This window comes from Echinops telfairi, unplaced genomic scaffold, assembly GCF_000313985.2.
Source record: "Echinops telfairi isolate 266 unplaced genomic scaffold, ASM31398v2 ScPeMD7_443;HRSCAF=831, whole genome shotgun sequence".
NCBI classification, from domain to species: Eukaryota; Metazoa; Chordata; class Mammalia; order Afrosoricida; family Tenrecidae; genus Echinops; species Echinops telfairi.
In genome coordinates, this window is record NW_022104341.1 from 84,155,102 (window position 1) to 84,168,695 (window position 13,594).

General features: G+C 56.0%; 1 protein-coding gene and 1 pseudogene across 1 annotated transcript; one reads left to right on the top strand and one right to left on the bottom strand.

The window, feature by feature from the left end:
- Nucleotides 1–730: 730 nt before the first annotated feature.
- On the bottom strand, nucleotides 731–9,304 carry DMAP1 (DNA methyltransferase 1 associated protein 1). The gene is made up of 10 exons (XM_004699484.2): nucleotides 8,915–9,304; nucleotides 8,339–8,430; nucleotides 7,867–8,062; nucleotides 2,502–2,660; nucleotides 2,238–2,405; nucleotides 1,963–2,148; nucleotides 1,783–1,854; nucleotides 1,467–1,539; nucleotides 1,056–1,351; nucleotides 731–845 (listed from the first exon to the last, which is right to left on the bottom strand). Exons 1-10 carry the CDS (start codon nucleotides 9,017–9,019, stop codon nucleotides 786–788), a joined length of 1,407 nt encoding a protein of 468 aa, XP_004699541.1. The 5' UTR covers nucleotides 9,020–9,304; the 3' UTR covers nucleotides 731–785.
- Nucleotides 9,305–12,632: 3,328 nt separating this feature from the next.
- On the top strand, nucleotides 12,633–12,785 carry LOC115870176 (annotated as a pseudogene).
- Nucleotides 12,786–13,594: the final 809 nt, after the last annotated feature.

Here is a 13,594-nt window from a genome sequence, read left to right on the forward strand (position 1 = left end):
GTGTGTGTGTGTGTGTGTGTGTGTGTGTGTGTGTGTGGGCCTGGGCTAGGGGGACCCAGGCACTCACTGCCTCTCCCCAGTACACAGGCTTCTGCTGGGGACCCATAGTGCATGGTGTGTGGTGCCCCCAGGGCTCCAGGACAGATCAGGCCCCACCTTGTGTCTATCCCACCCCCGCTGTGAATGTGCCACTGAATAAAGTCGGGGAACTGCGGCCCTGGGTGTGTGCCTTAAACCAGCAGTGACCTGCCGGCGCTGTGGGAATGTGAGAGCAGCTACCGACAGCAGGCCCCACACTGCCCCTATGCGCAGAGCCATCAGTAGGTGACCAGAGATGGCACCCAGGAGCCCCTCACTAAATGTGACAATCGTTGGGAGAGGCCCTGTAAGAAGCTGCTGGTGCCCGAGGCAGAGCCATGGGGCATCATGTCTGGACAAAGGTGGCGTCCACCTTCCCGGTGGGAGACCAGAGTTTGAGCCCAGCCACCTGCCATCTGCCGGTGGAGGGGTGTGTGCTGCTAGGACGCTGAACCGGTGTCGTGAGGCTTCCAGACCCAGGCCTGGCAGTGCACTGCTGAGAATCCTGTGCGTCACGGCAGCGCTGTCTCTTGTGCATGGGGTCACTGAGAGGCAGCAATGACACTGCCACTGAGGGTCTTGAGGCATCCTGCTGGCCCAGCCCTCCCAGCCAGGGGCACCTGAAGTGGAGTAAAGGAAACGGAGGCAGCCATACAACCCTGCAGCAGCTCTATTTACACAACCCCCACCCCCACCCCGCTGTGGCCTCATGGCTTCTTGGCTTTCTTCACAGAAGATGAACTGGAGGCTGATTCCCGTCGCTTCCTCTGAGGAGACACAGAAGTTGCTGGGGTCAGGGCCCCCAAAGCCCAAGACAGGACTGGTGCATGAGTTTCCCGCCCACTGGTCAGCCGGCTCCCTCCCTCCGACCCTCCCTCCCTCGGCCTCAGCACCCCACAAGGGGTGCTTCCTGGGGCCTACCCTAAAGGGTACAGAGCTTGTGAGTGCACGTTCTCCCAGCCTGGCCAGACACTCACCGAATTGGGCGTGAGGGGTGCACCCACCACATCAATGATTGTGTCCTTGGTGGGGTCAGGGCCGGGCCCAGGGTCCGGCACTATTGGCTCAGCAGAGGCGGGGGCTGGGCCTGACGCGGGCGTGACAGCCGCCCCCAGCACGCCAGCTCGGGCCAGCGCCTCATGCCGGTGCCGCAGCATCTGCAGCTCGTACTCGCAGCTGGCACAGGCCTGCTTGAGCTCGTAGAGCAGCACCAGGTCGCTCCGCAGCTCGTTGAACATGTGCACCAGCTCCTCCGTGGGGGTGGGGCTCAGCTCTGTGGGGGGGGCACACAGCCAGGGGGGAAAGGAGGGTGGCAGAAGACCAGGATCCCAGAGCTTACCCTGCATGTGTGGCTGTCCCCTCCCCATGTCCCCTCCCCCCCCACTCACCCACACCGAGTTCCAGCAGCATCTGCTCCAGGGCCTTGACCTTCTTCTGCCCCACAGAGCTGGGCAGCTTCATCTGCAATGGCCAGGCAGCTAAGCCCTCTGTCCACCCCCTCCCCAAGAGCCATAGGAGGCGTGAGATGGGAGGCAATGGGGTTGTGGGAGGAGGGGAGGTGCTGGAGGGAGGTCAGGCCAGACATGGAAACGGAGCGGACCGGAGTGAAAGCTGTGCCCACACCTGGCCGCATCTCAAGGGCCTATATTCCGCCCCGCCCCCCCAGCCGCCCAGGCCTCCACATGTGGGAGGCCGCCCACATACCCTCTGGCTCCGCAGGGTGACTCCTGCAGACTTGAAGTCTGGAAACCTGATGCCTGCAGTCTCGGGAACGGCCTGAGGACCAGGGAGGCATGAGAGTTACGGAGACCACAGGGTCCCCAAGCCCCGCCGGTGGCTGAGGACTGCAGGAAGGGGGACACCCGAGCTGCCCTAGCCTCGCACCGGCTTCTCGGCCTCCTTTTTCTGGGGTAGCTTCTTTTTGGGGGCCTTGCGCTCTGTGCGGCGCTGCTCTGCGGTGGTGTCGGCCGCTGTTATCAGCTTCTGCAGATCCTGGCTGCGTTTCTCCCGCTCTTTCTTGCGGGCCTCGATCTTGCGCAGCTCCTGCAGCAGGTACTCCTCCTCCGCCACCTGGGGCGGAGCGAGAGGGCGCGGGAGGAGGGCTGCTGGGCGGCGGGGCTCCAGCCGCGGAGGGGGGACACAAGGCTCGCTGGGCCCACCTGTTCGGGGGTCCGGTTGTAGAGCCGCTCCAGTTGCTCCTTCCGCCGTCGCTCATGCCCAGCATCAAACACTGGTACCTTCAGGTCTGTGCCTGGCACCGCCCGCACGTTGGCCAGCTTGGCACAGATATGGTAGTACCGCTCCTTCAGGTCCTCTACCGAGCGTTTCTGATGAGAAAGATGGGGGGCGGGGGGGAGTGTGCAGGAACAAGCCTTCCAGGCCTGGCCTGGGGGTGGGCACACAGGCAAAGGAGGCCACCCCACCTTGAACTGCTGGTGGTCATAGCGGTCATGGATAATTACAAAACGAAGGTCAAAGCGGCGGCTGAGGTCAAAGAGGTGGTCGGTCTCCGCCTTGGTCCAGGCGTCATCGTGGAGATAGAGCTGGTACTCCTGCTCCGAATACACGGGAACCTGCACGGTCTGCGGGCATAGCGGGTACGCTCACGTCACGTCACGTCCAGCGGGTTAGAGCCCTTCAACACAGCCGCTATGCTGACGGCCAGCCCCCTGCGGTCGCAGCACGCACGGAGACTCACTGCAGGAACAACTTCAGGCCCGAGAGCTGCGCTAACAGGACACAGGCGCCTGTCCCCATGGTTAGGATGAGGGTTCAAATATAAGTGCGTCTGTGGGACCCAAAGGTCAACCAGATGGAGTCAGAAATGGACTCGGTGGCAGTTGGTGCGCTTGGGTTGAACCCGGAGCAGGCAACTCTCCTCTGAAGCACTGCCGCCACCCAGTGGTGACGGCGAGACCTGCCGCTCCCCCTGAGCATGCTCACCTGAGTCCTGCCGCTCCCCCTGAGCATGCTCACCTGAGTAGGGGATCCCTCGCCCCTGCCCCCGGCCCCGCCCGCAGAGAAGTCCACCACCTGCCAGTCAGAGACCGAAGGAAGGAGTCAACGCCAGGAAGCTTCCCAAGAAGCAAGACCACACGGGCTCTGACCTGGTCGCCAACTGCCTCTTAGCCATCTCCTGGAGGCCCACACACACCTCAAACATTCATTCAGTATTGAACTCATCACCCTCCCTGAAAACGGCAGTTCCGCCACCACCCACTCAGCTATCCCAAACTGGGGCGTCCATACCTTGACTTGACCCCGCCCCCTAACTTTGTGGCTCCAGTTCAATCTGCACTATCCTGGGCCAGCAGAGAAGCAGCCGCTGCACCGGGCCCCCTCCAGCCAGCCCTCCGCCACTCAGCGCTTCACCATGGGCAGCCGACTGCTCCCTGGACGGCGCGACTTGACGCGTGCTCTGCACATGAGTACGGCTCGGTTTGCGAACACCTCACTGGGCTGCCGTAAGCTCGGAAATGAGGAATGGGCATTTCGAAATGCTGAACAATCTGACCGCAATCATATTGCTGAATGTACAGCAGAAATGTGGATTTGTATTTTTATCAGTTTGTGATAAAAAGCACCCCTCACCACAAATAACTTGAGAAACATTGTTCCAGAACGTGTGTGTGATCGGGGCACCCACCCATCCTTACTAAAGCCCTGCTCCAAGATAAAGTGCCTTCAGATCATCTTTCAGTCCCCAAGGGCAACAAGTGGCAGGTTCATTTCCTGCGTTCAGGCTCAGCACAGGCTGACCCTCTCAGGCCATCATGCTCACTGACCAATCAACAAACACATCTCAGCAGCCACTGCCCCCCATAGACCCTCAGTTCCAGCCAAAGACGTCAGTGCATCTGGAACATAGCAGCCCGCCCCCCCTTTAGTCTTGCTGGAAATGCCTTCCCAGCTCCATTCCTTCCAGCCCTCGTATACATTGTATTTAGTTCCAAACTCTCAGGGCTCTGCCCTGAAGGAGCTCACAGACCAGTGAGAGAGACATCCATTTGTTCCTTCTACATGGTGGGGCTTCAGAACGGTGGTGGGAAAAGTGGAATGAAAAAATCATGGAATTTGTCCATGAGGGCCCCTTGTATTTATCACAGGCCTGCCAGAGCTATGCTGGGGACACTGGGCTGCCTTAGACGGACGGGGCTCTACCCCCACAGTGCTCACCCTCCTGCAAAAAGAGAAGCAGCGCAGGGCAGTGTGAGGGCACGAGGTGTGCTTGGGGTCAGCGAAGCCGGCCTGGCTCAGGCAGCAGTGGACTGGTGCGGGGAGCAGGAGAGACTCCTATGCTGAGGGAGCACCAAGAACACTGTGTGTGGACGGGGCGGGGCACATGCGCAGGAAATGCGGAAAGGGCACGATGAGGGAAGGCATGATGAGAACTTGGCAGGAGGGCGAGCGAGCGGCAGCCATTCCAACCGGGCCTTGTGCCCCGCCCCAGAGTCGCATTCACCATGATGGGGGCCATGGGAGCCAATGAGATCCAGCGGCCTGGCAGCCCGGGCGGGGGCACCTCAAGTCCCCGCCCAACGTTAACAAGAGGGCTCACGTATAAGCACTTTTGTGGGACTAACAGTCAACGTTGGGGTAGACCAGCTGGCCGAATCTCTGGAGCTACCCTGGGAGAAGCAGCCCTCTTTCAGAAAGACCGCCCGGGCAACAGTAAGGAAAGGCGGCTGAAGCAAGAGGCCCGGACAAGCTGGCCGGTTTCAGAAACGCTTCAGGTGAGCAGCTGCCTGAACCAGAGCGCACCAGAGGCGGAGGGGAAAAGGGCACAGGTGTGAGACGAGACCAGAGGAGAGGTGGAGGGCTTGGCAACCAGATGTGACGGGTGAGGGCTGACATGGGTCTTCCGGCTGGCGCAGATTCGTGGGGGCACAGCGAGGGCGAGCAGGACCAGAGGGAAGAGCACTAGCTGACCCTACTCCGACTTCTGCTCCCTTCTGAAACCCAGATGCAGGCACCCTTCTGCTTCACGTCTGTCCCAGGCTACCCAAAGACGCGAGGGCAGACGCCGGTCCCAAGGCCTGCGTGGCCCGGCCCCTGCAGCCTCCGCGGCGGAAATGCCCCTGGCGTCCCATCCACAACGGCGTTTTTCATGCTGCCCTTCTGCAGCCAAAGCCCCTGCACTCCCTCCCTAACAGCAGCCAGTCAGACCCAACTCCGCTCCCATTACCCCTCAAAGCTCCTGGGCCCTCAGGCCCTCCCAGTACAGGACATACAACACCCAGACTATAACTGCCTGTGCCTCTCCCACCCCTTGGCCCCCCAATGAGTTTATTGAGGGCTGACATGGAATTCATGTTTATATTCCCAACGTCTAAGGCACAGCTTGCCCTGAATCTATACTTACTAAAATCAAAATGGATGATTTATTTTGTCTCCACTTAAAAATGTATTGTCTAACCTTCCCTCCCACTTGCCTCAGAGATCTGTCTCTTCTCAGTCTTCCGTCTACAGCCTTTCCCTCTTTTCTGGCACCTTCCCCAGAGCCTATGAGCATGGCAGGCATTCCCAGAGGCAGCTGGCCTCCACTCACACCCTCACTGCTGGCTCGTGGGGGTGGGGGGGGAGGAGGAACATGTAGTGCACGGGCTAGGCTGAAGAAGCTGGGCAGCCAGGGCTGCACACAAAACACACTGCCTTTCAGGGCGGGAAAGGATGGGCCTGGTTTGCCTGCAGCCTGGGTGCCAGCAGATCCCGGTTAGAGCAGAGGCAGAACCGTCGGCAGCGAGAACGAGAGAGCCGCTCAGGAGAGGTGAAGCCAGTGAGGACCACACCTCTGCGAGACACACGAGAATGCAGGCTCGGGAAAAGACCAAGGCTGGGCTGTGTGCTCTGCCCAGCGCATCAGGGTCCAGGGAGGAAACTCACTGCCATCGAGGCCACTAGACTCATAGCGACCCAATAGGACAGGGTAGAACTGCCCTGTGGGTTTGCGAGGCTATAAATCTTAAAGGAGCAGAAAGCCTCCTCTCTCTCTCCCGAGGCGGCGCAGTAGGCTCGAACTGCTGCCCCTGTGCTTGACAGCCCACTGCATGACACACGGTGCCACCAGGGCCCTCCCAGGGAGGAAAGCTCCCTGGGACCTGAGCCCTGCACCCCCACAGCCAGATCCTCTTACACTGTATGGAAAAGGGGTGAAAAATCCCTCAAGGAAAAGGAAGACATTCCAAAACCACTTCTGGAAAACTCCAACGTGCTCTTAGCTGAAACCCCAGACTGTTGGGATTCCCGGCAGGGTTATCCAAGAGCACTCATGAAGCTGGCACTCGGGAGAGCACAAGGAGAGAGACAAAGGTATGGCCTCCTGGGGCAGGGCCCTGTGTGGGAGCTCAGCTAGTCACGGCCTCCTCTGATCCCTCCAAGTGGGAGCACCTGTCAGAGGTGCCAGTAGCAGGGGACCTGAAGGGCCTGCGGGCAGTGGTGAGATGGAGAAAAACCAGGCTTGGGCAAGGGAGCAAGCAGGGAGTTCAAACCTTGATGTGCCCGGTGTGAGAAGCCTGTGGGTCAGCCAGGTGCATGCAGCTGGTGACATGGGGCTGAGAGGAGGGCAGCTGGAACATGGAGTCCTGGCTTCAAGCACTGTGGTTGTTTAAGGAAGGACCCAGCACAGTGCAGCTCAGTCTCGCTCTGCCTCTCACTGGCTGGATGAGCCTGAGTGAATAACGGCCCTCCCACTGAAGTCGGGACCAGAGAGAACACACCTGGGATAAGGGCGCCTGCGGCGGGTGAGGAGCACACGCATGCGTGTAAACGGTGATGGCACGAAGTCCACGGGGCTCAATCACCCCACGCAGCTGTGGTCCAGTTCCAAGACCATCTCCTCAAAGACCCTGCCAACCACCCTCTAACGCAGGCATCCTCTACCTGTAAACTCTCCCCGCCCCCACCCTCCCCAAAACCATTTTATTGGGAATACAGATAGCGTATCATTCCATAGTTCAATCACATCGAGCAGTATTGTACAACTGCTACCACTATCCATTTACAAACATTCTTTTTCTTCTTGAACTCTTCGGTATCAGCTCCCCTTTAGCCACCACCCCCTCATCCACTGTACCCCCCAGGGACCCTTATTCTACTTGCTGTCTATAGGTTCATATAAACTCATTTATCTTATCTTGGAGCCCGTTCATACCCTACTTTTCACCCTATTCATGACTCTTAACCGGAAGGAATTCCATTTATTTTAGTTGCTTGCGTGCTTATTACCTGTCTCCCCCTCCCTTCTTTGAAAAAACGAGAGCTCACAGAAAGCTCAGTCAAAGCTTAGTCCTTACGTCCCTGGCTTACACGACAGAGTGGGTAGTGGCACCACTCATTGAACTGGGGAACAGGTTTGGAGCTGGGGCGCAGATGCTGCGTTCTCCGTGTGTGCTGCTCTGAAGTACCTGTGGGGCATTGACCAAGGGATGCTGTCAGTGACTGGGTCATGGGCACGCGGGATTGGCTGCTCTGAATTGGAGGCAGTAAGTTGGCGTCAGGGGGGCGGTCAGGGGCAGCTGAAGCCATCGGGTAAACAAGACGCACTACGGCTAACGTCATGAGTGGGTCTAGAATATCGGGGGAGCAACGACTGAAAGGCCCAGACGACACTAACGAGGGTCTGCACAGACCCAGAGAAAGACGGGACCCCAAGGGCATAAGGAGACCCACCGCTTCGCCACGAGGGTTGATGGAAACCTAAGCCTGAGCCGTGCCGCTGGAGCCAGCTGTCAAGAGAGCGGAGCACTCACACGATGGCCCGGCTGTGGCTGCTCTGGAGCGGTGGCTCACCTTATTGAACCTGGCAAAGGGGTAGTCCTTGCCTTCCTCGGCCGCTCGTCGCCAGTGGAAGAACATAGCTCCGTCCTTGCGGGCTGGGTTGGTGAATGGCATCCACTTCCAAGGCCTCACTTTCTTGGAGCCCAACTTGGCCTTCACGGTACGGTAGCCCTGGCCAGTGTCACTGGGCAACAGTGGGGGTGCATCCCTGGCAGCAGAGTTTGGGGGTAGGGGGTGGAGAGCAGCACTCAGAAGGGTGGAGGGAGCTTTTGGGCCCAGAGAGCTGATCTACCCTAGAGCGAGGAAGCCCAGACCTGGAGTAAGGGATCTGAACTCCTCCTGCAATCTGATAAGCCAGCAGGAGTCCTGGCTGGGAAGGGCAGGCAGGGAGGGAAGTGACAGAGAAGACAAAGAGTTAGGGCCCTGGCAGGGGGGGAGGGGTCAGGGATCGGAGTCTGGGGGACCTGGGATTCCAAGTACTTGCTTCTTGTCCGAGTAGAGCAGCGCATAGACCTCCCGGTGCATGCCTTCCGGCCTCTTGAAGGTCAAGGTCTCCGAGGACTTCTTGGACTTTTTCTGAGGAGGAAAGCACAGGAGGGGAGCCACCGCCTAGGCACTCCGCTCCTCTGAACATTCATTCTTCAGTCCAGTTCGAGCCCTCAAAGGAGCAGGCGGAACCTAGGCGGCAGACGATGCCTTCCCACACCCGCCAACTCAGGAGCCCACTCACTTGGCACCTCCAGTCTGGGCAGGTCACCCCCTCCACGCGGCCCCCATCTGACCCGTCAAGCCCAGACGCCACCGTCCCGCCAGCTCTGAGAACGTCAGCCCGCCCATCCTCCCCAGCTCTCTCACGCTTCACACTCCGGGGTCGTCCATCTCGACAGCGCTGTCCCCGGTGTCCCCACCCCCCACCCCCGCGCCTGCTCCCCACAGCTCATCAAGGCTCTGGTTTCCACGGCAGACGCCGCCCCTAGGCGCGGGACAGCCCTTCGCTTCCCCCATCTTTTGTCCATTGTCACCTCCTGGGCTTCACCCCAGCGCCCGCCCCTCTCTCTACCTTGTCCGGGTTGATAATGTCCTTCTTGCTGATGGTCCCAGAGGCTGCATCCCCCTCGGGACCCCCGAGTTCTAGAATGTCCCGGACGTCTGCACCCGTAGCCATCGCGCTGGAGACCGGGGGGTCGGGGGGTGCCCGAGGTCAGGAATCAGGGTCCGAACCCGAGAAGGGACCCAGTCCGGTCAGGGGGCGGGGCCACTCCAGGCTCCAGACGGGGCGGGAAAAAGAGGCGGGCGCAGAAGAAAAGGGCGCTCCAGGTCAGGTCGGGGTTCCGCCTGCCTGTCGTCGCGTGGGTTCCCCTAACGGCTTCATGCGCCTCCGTACCGGGAACCCCAAGCTTCGGCCACCGGCCCGCTCCTTCAGCCCCTCAAAGCCGCGGACAGAAACTTCCGGTCGTGCGCTTTCGAAACGCGGCGGACGGGCACACTTCCGGTCTGTGCCCCGGGAAATGGGGCCGGCCGGCAGCCCGGTGTCCCGGGAAACGGGGCCGGCCGGCAGCCCGGTGCGCGCTCGGGGCCGCGCCCGGCGGCCCCCCTTCCGGGTGCCCGCGGTGCCCGCGCGGTTCAGGTGCGCGCGCTCGTGCGCTACCTGCTGCCTGGCACCTCTTTTCCTAAGTTAGGGCGTTATCCAAATCGCTATTTTGGAAAAAGAGCGCAGAGCTGGAGGCCTCCCTCGGGGGGTGGTGGGGTGGGGATTTGCTGACCTTCCTGGAGAAGGAGGGGGGATCGTGCTCCCCAGAGCTGGGACCACGCACGGGCAGAGACAGGGCGTCGCTCGAGGCTCAGTAAGGCCTGAAGGGCACCCGACCCAAAGACGGCCTGCGGGAGTTCCAGGCTGGGAATAAAGTAGCAAAGAGGCCACCTAACCTTGTGAGCTGCTCCAGCCCACAGGGGAGAGGGCAATGCTGCAGGCCAAGCCTGAGGAGACCCACAAACTGGAGAACTGCCCTGTGCCTGAGGCCTGCTGCCTGGGGGGACCCATGAAGTGCCGTGCAGTTTGGAGGGAAGCCAAGTTGTCGCCACAGGATACGGAAATGGTCCTTGAAGTCTGAAGTGGACAGAGCCGGAGAGGCACCTGTGCCTCCATATTGACCCTACTTGAAATCAATTCATTTGTGAAATGACTTTAGTCTACTCCTATTTCCTGCAATCGTTCCTCTGAGGAGGTGAACTCGGAGATGAGATTTAAAGGATGGAATGGCCGCGTCATCTTGGGGAGGAGTGTTTCAAACAGGAGCACTCATAAGTGCAGGTGCTCTTCCCAAGACGGAAGGTGCTCTCCATGCTGAGAAGTGAGGAGAGGTCCATGTGACAGGTGCTGGGTGAGGACAGGGCCACCAGGAGGACTGGACTAGGCTGGGATGTTTTCTTAATATACAATTACTCTTTATATAAAACTCTTTGATTTGAGAATGATGAGGGCAATGAATGTACAAATGTGCTTGACACAATGGATGTATTTATGGATTGTGATAAGAGTTGTAATGAGCCCCCAATAAAATGACTTTTTTAAAAAAGAAGTATAATAAAATCTCTTACTCTGAAAAAAAATGTATTTAGAAAATAAAATCAAAGAAAAAAATTTATACACCTCTTTCTTATACACATGAGTGTCTATGAATTTGTTTCTCTAGTCAACCCAGACTAACACAGGTATAAATATAGATATGTATATATATATAAATATATATAGGTATATTTGTGTGTGTGTATATATATATGTATATATATATATTATATATATAAATACAGCAAGGAAGCAGGTGAACTTTGGGCCTCTACTTTTTTTTTAAATCATTTCATCGGGGCTCATACAACTCTTATTGCAATCCATACATACATCCATTGTGTCAAGCACATTTGTACATTTGTTTGGGCCACTACTTAAATCTTACCTCAGTACAAAAACGGTTTGTTCTAATAATGTGGCACTATGATGCTCAACATCCCTATGCTGAAGACAAAGTGGGTGCACAAGCAAATGTATGAAGAAAGCTGATGATGCCCGGCTATTAAAAGATACAGCGTCTGGGGTCTTAAAGGCTTGAAGTTAAACAAGTGGCCATCTAGCAGGGAAGCAATAAAGCCCACATGGTAGAAGCACTCCAGCCTGTGTGATCATGAGGTGTCAATGGAAATAGATATCAGAAGTTCAAAAACCAGCAACCAAATCAATGTGAAGGAGTGTGGGTGTAGTGGAGACCCAAAACCCACCTGTAGGATAATTGGACAGTCCCTCTCAGAAGGGCCACATGGAAGGGACGACATATCCAGGGTGCAGTATGGCACTGATGAGCCACATAACCATCCTCTAGTTCTTTAATATTTCCTCCCTGACTATCATGGTCTTTGTTTTACCTCATTAATCTTGTTAGACCATATGTTCATTTGTATAATTAAGTTCGCTGGATGCATGAAAGCCAAGTTAGATAACCCTTCAGAAACAGCAATGGGAGTAATAATTCCCTGAGGGTAGAGAAGAGAGGGTGGGAAAGGGGCTGAAGGGGGAGCTGATAGCAATGATGACTGTATAACCTGACTGAAGGGGAACAGAATGGTAGGTGAATGGATACATTGGATGGTGTTAGATACGACAAAATAATAATAATACATAAGATAATACTAAGGATTCCTGGGGAGTAGCGTGGGGGAGAGCTAATGTCAAAGAGTTCAAGAAGAAAGAAACGGATGGTGGCAGCAGTTGTACAATTATGCTTGATCTGATTAAATTATGGATTATTATAATATCTGTAAGAGCTCCCTATAAAATGACTAATTAAAAAAAATAAAAACAGACACACACAAAGGTGCCCAGAAGCCCATCCATCCTCAGCCTACCTCATCACAGCTTTGGCCAGGCGTAAGGGGCTGCCAGCTCCCGGGTTCCTACTCCTTCCTTCCTCCCAGCCTCCTTCTAGTCTCCAACTTCTCACCCTCCTCCCTTGTTGGCACCAAGACCTGAGCTCCCTGCAAGCAGGAATCGGTCCCCTCCTCCTCTGGGCTCTCTCCGCATGAGACACTCCTGTGCCCTGTAAGCAGGGGAGGGCTCCTTAGGGGGAAACTGTTGGAAAAAGGGAGGCCATCTGATTTTGCTCCGGTAGATAATGAATAAGGACAAAGATTCCAACTGTTTTAATGGGAAAAGAGCATGATTAAGAAAGTTAGACAGTAATCACAACAGCCAATTAATACACCGATAAGCATTCTGCCTCATTAGCATCCAAAGATATGAAAATTTGCAACCATAATAAGATACCTTTTTTTCTATTTTGTCTATCAGATAGGCAAACCTTAAAACAACTGCGGTGCCCGTTCTTGACAAATGTAGAGGTAAAATGAGAATTAGCCGATGCCGTGTATGGGAATGTAAAATGACTCAATGTTGTTCATTCGTTTGTTCTTCCAACAAATATGTTTGGCAAGTACGTGCGCCGCTTAGAGAGACTGTCTTTCCGGCACTGTGCTGGGCCCTGGGGAGGAGCAATAAGAAGCACACCCAGCCACTGCCTTCAGAGAGGTCGCGGTCTCTGCCTTTTCAGGGATGTGTGCACATCTAAAAAACTCTAGATGGGCATACGCCAAAGTGATTGGGAAAAGTTGGTTTTTATCTTGGCAATTTGCATTTTCTTCTTTTTCTGCTAGGTATTCTCTGAACGCTCGTTGATGACGGTGGACTAATGAGTGGGCCGTTTTAATTGATAAGGAGAATGAAAACCACAAACTTTGCGCGGTGGCAATATCGTAGCCAATGCGGTTTACCTGAGGCGCGATGATTGCTAATTGAAAAAAAAAGAAAGAAAACTACAAAAGTGGGGCTAGAACTTAGAGATATTTAGATGGCACAACACTCTTTAATATATTCAAACGATTGAACTGTATGGGATGTGAACCATGTCAGTAAAATGGTTAGAAATAAATATGATTAATTTTATAATATGTTACTTTGATGTAATTACAATGAATATAATTAAATTATTTCTAGCGTCCACAGTTTAAAAAGCAAAATGAAGCCGAAGACGAAGGAAAGGAACTCTTTAGAGAAGGGTGATCTCATGATCTGCAAGCAGCGAGTTTCATCTCCTCTTTCTACGCGCTGCACGGCTCGTTTCTTCTTTCCGCTCTGCCAGCACCTCCGGTAGTAGATGGACGGTGGCTGGGCAGGGGGACAGCCCGGTCTGTTTCGGATCTTCAAGGGACTTCATTTAATTTTTCAGTAAGTAGAACATCTGCTCTAGGTCTTTTTCTGATAGTTGCTCTTTCCCAAACGAAGGCCGTGTCCTTCTTTTCTTAGTTTCCTAGGAGTTACATGCGCCTTAATCATAAACAGGTGCTAATTAGCCGCCCCGACGCGAGAGGTGGGAGTCCAGCGCCCGCCGAGGAGCGATCTTGTCGTCGCCCTGGCCGCCGCTAGGGGGCGCCACCGGGAGCCCCGCTCGGGCGGGCCTCGGGCCGCGCGCATGCGCGCTGCGCCGCGCGCGGTGGCCCGGGCTGGGGTTGTATCCCCGCCTCCAGGAGTGGCCCCACGTGACCCGCTGAGTCTGAAGTCAATCCGGGAACCAGCACTGCACCCACACAACCTGCACCCACCAACCTCGGACTGGCCCGCGAAGCCCTCCTGTCTTTCTTACATCGCTAGGAGTGGAGCGGCGCTGGCTCTGCTTCTCTGGACAACCCAGCCTCA

Coding starts and splice junctions, on each gene's coding strand:
- DMAP1 (XM_004699484.2), bottom strand. CDS start 9,019: ATGGCTACGGGTGCAGACGTCCGGGACATTCTAGAACTCGGGGGTCCC. Junction 2,661..7,866: donor CCTTTGCCAGGTTCAATAAG/GTGAGCCACCGC, acceptor CTATGCCCGCAG/ACCGTGCAGGTTCCCGTGTA. Junction 1,855..1,962: donor AAAAGGAGGCCGAGAAGCCG/GTGCGAGGCTAG, acceptor CCTGGTCCTCAG/GCCGTTCCCGAGACTGCAGG.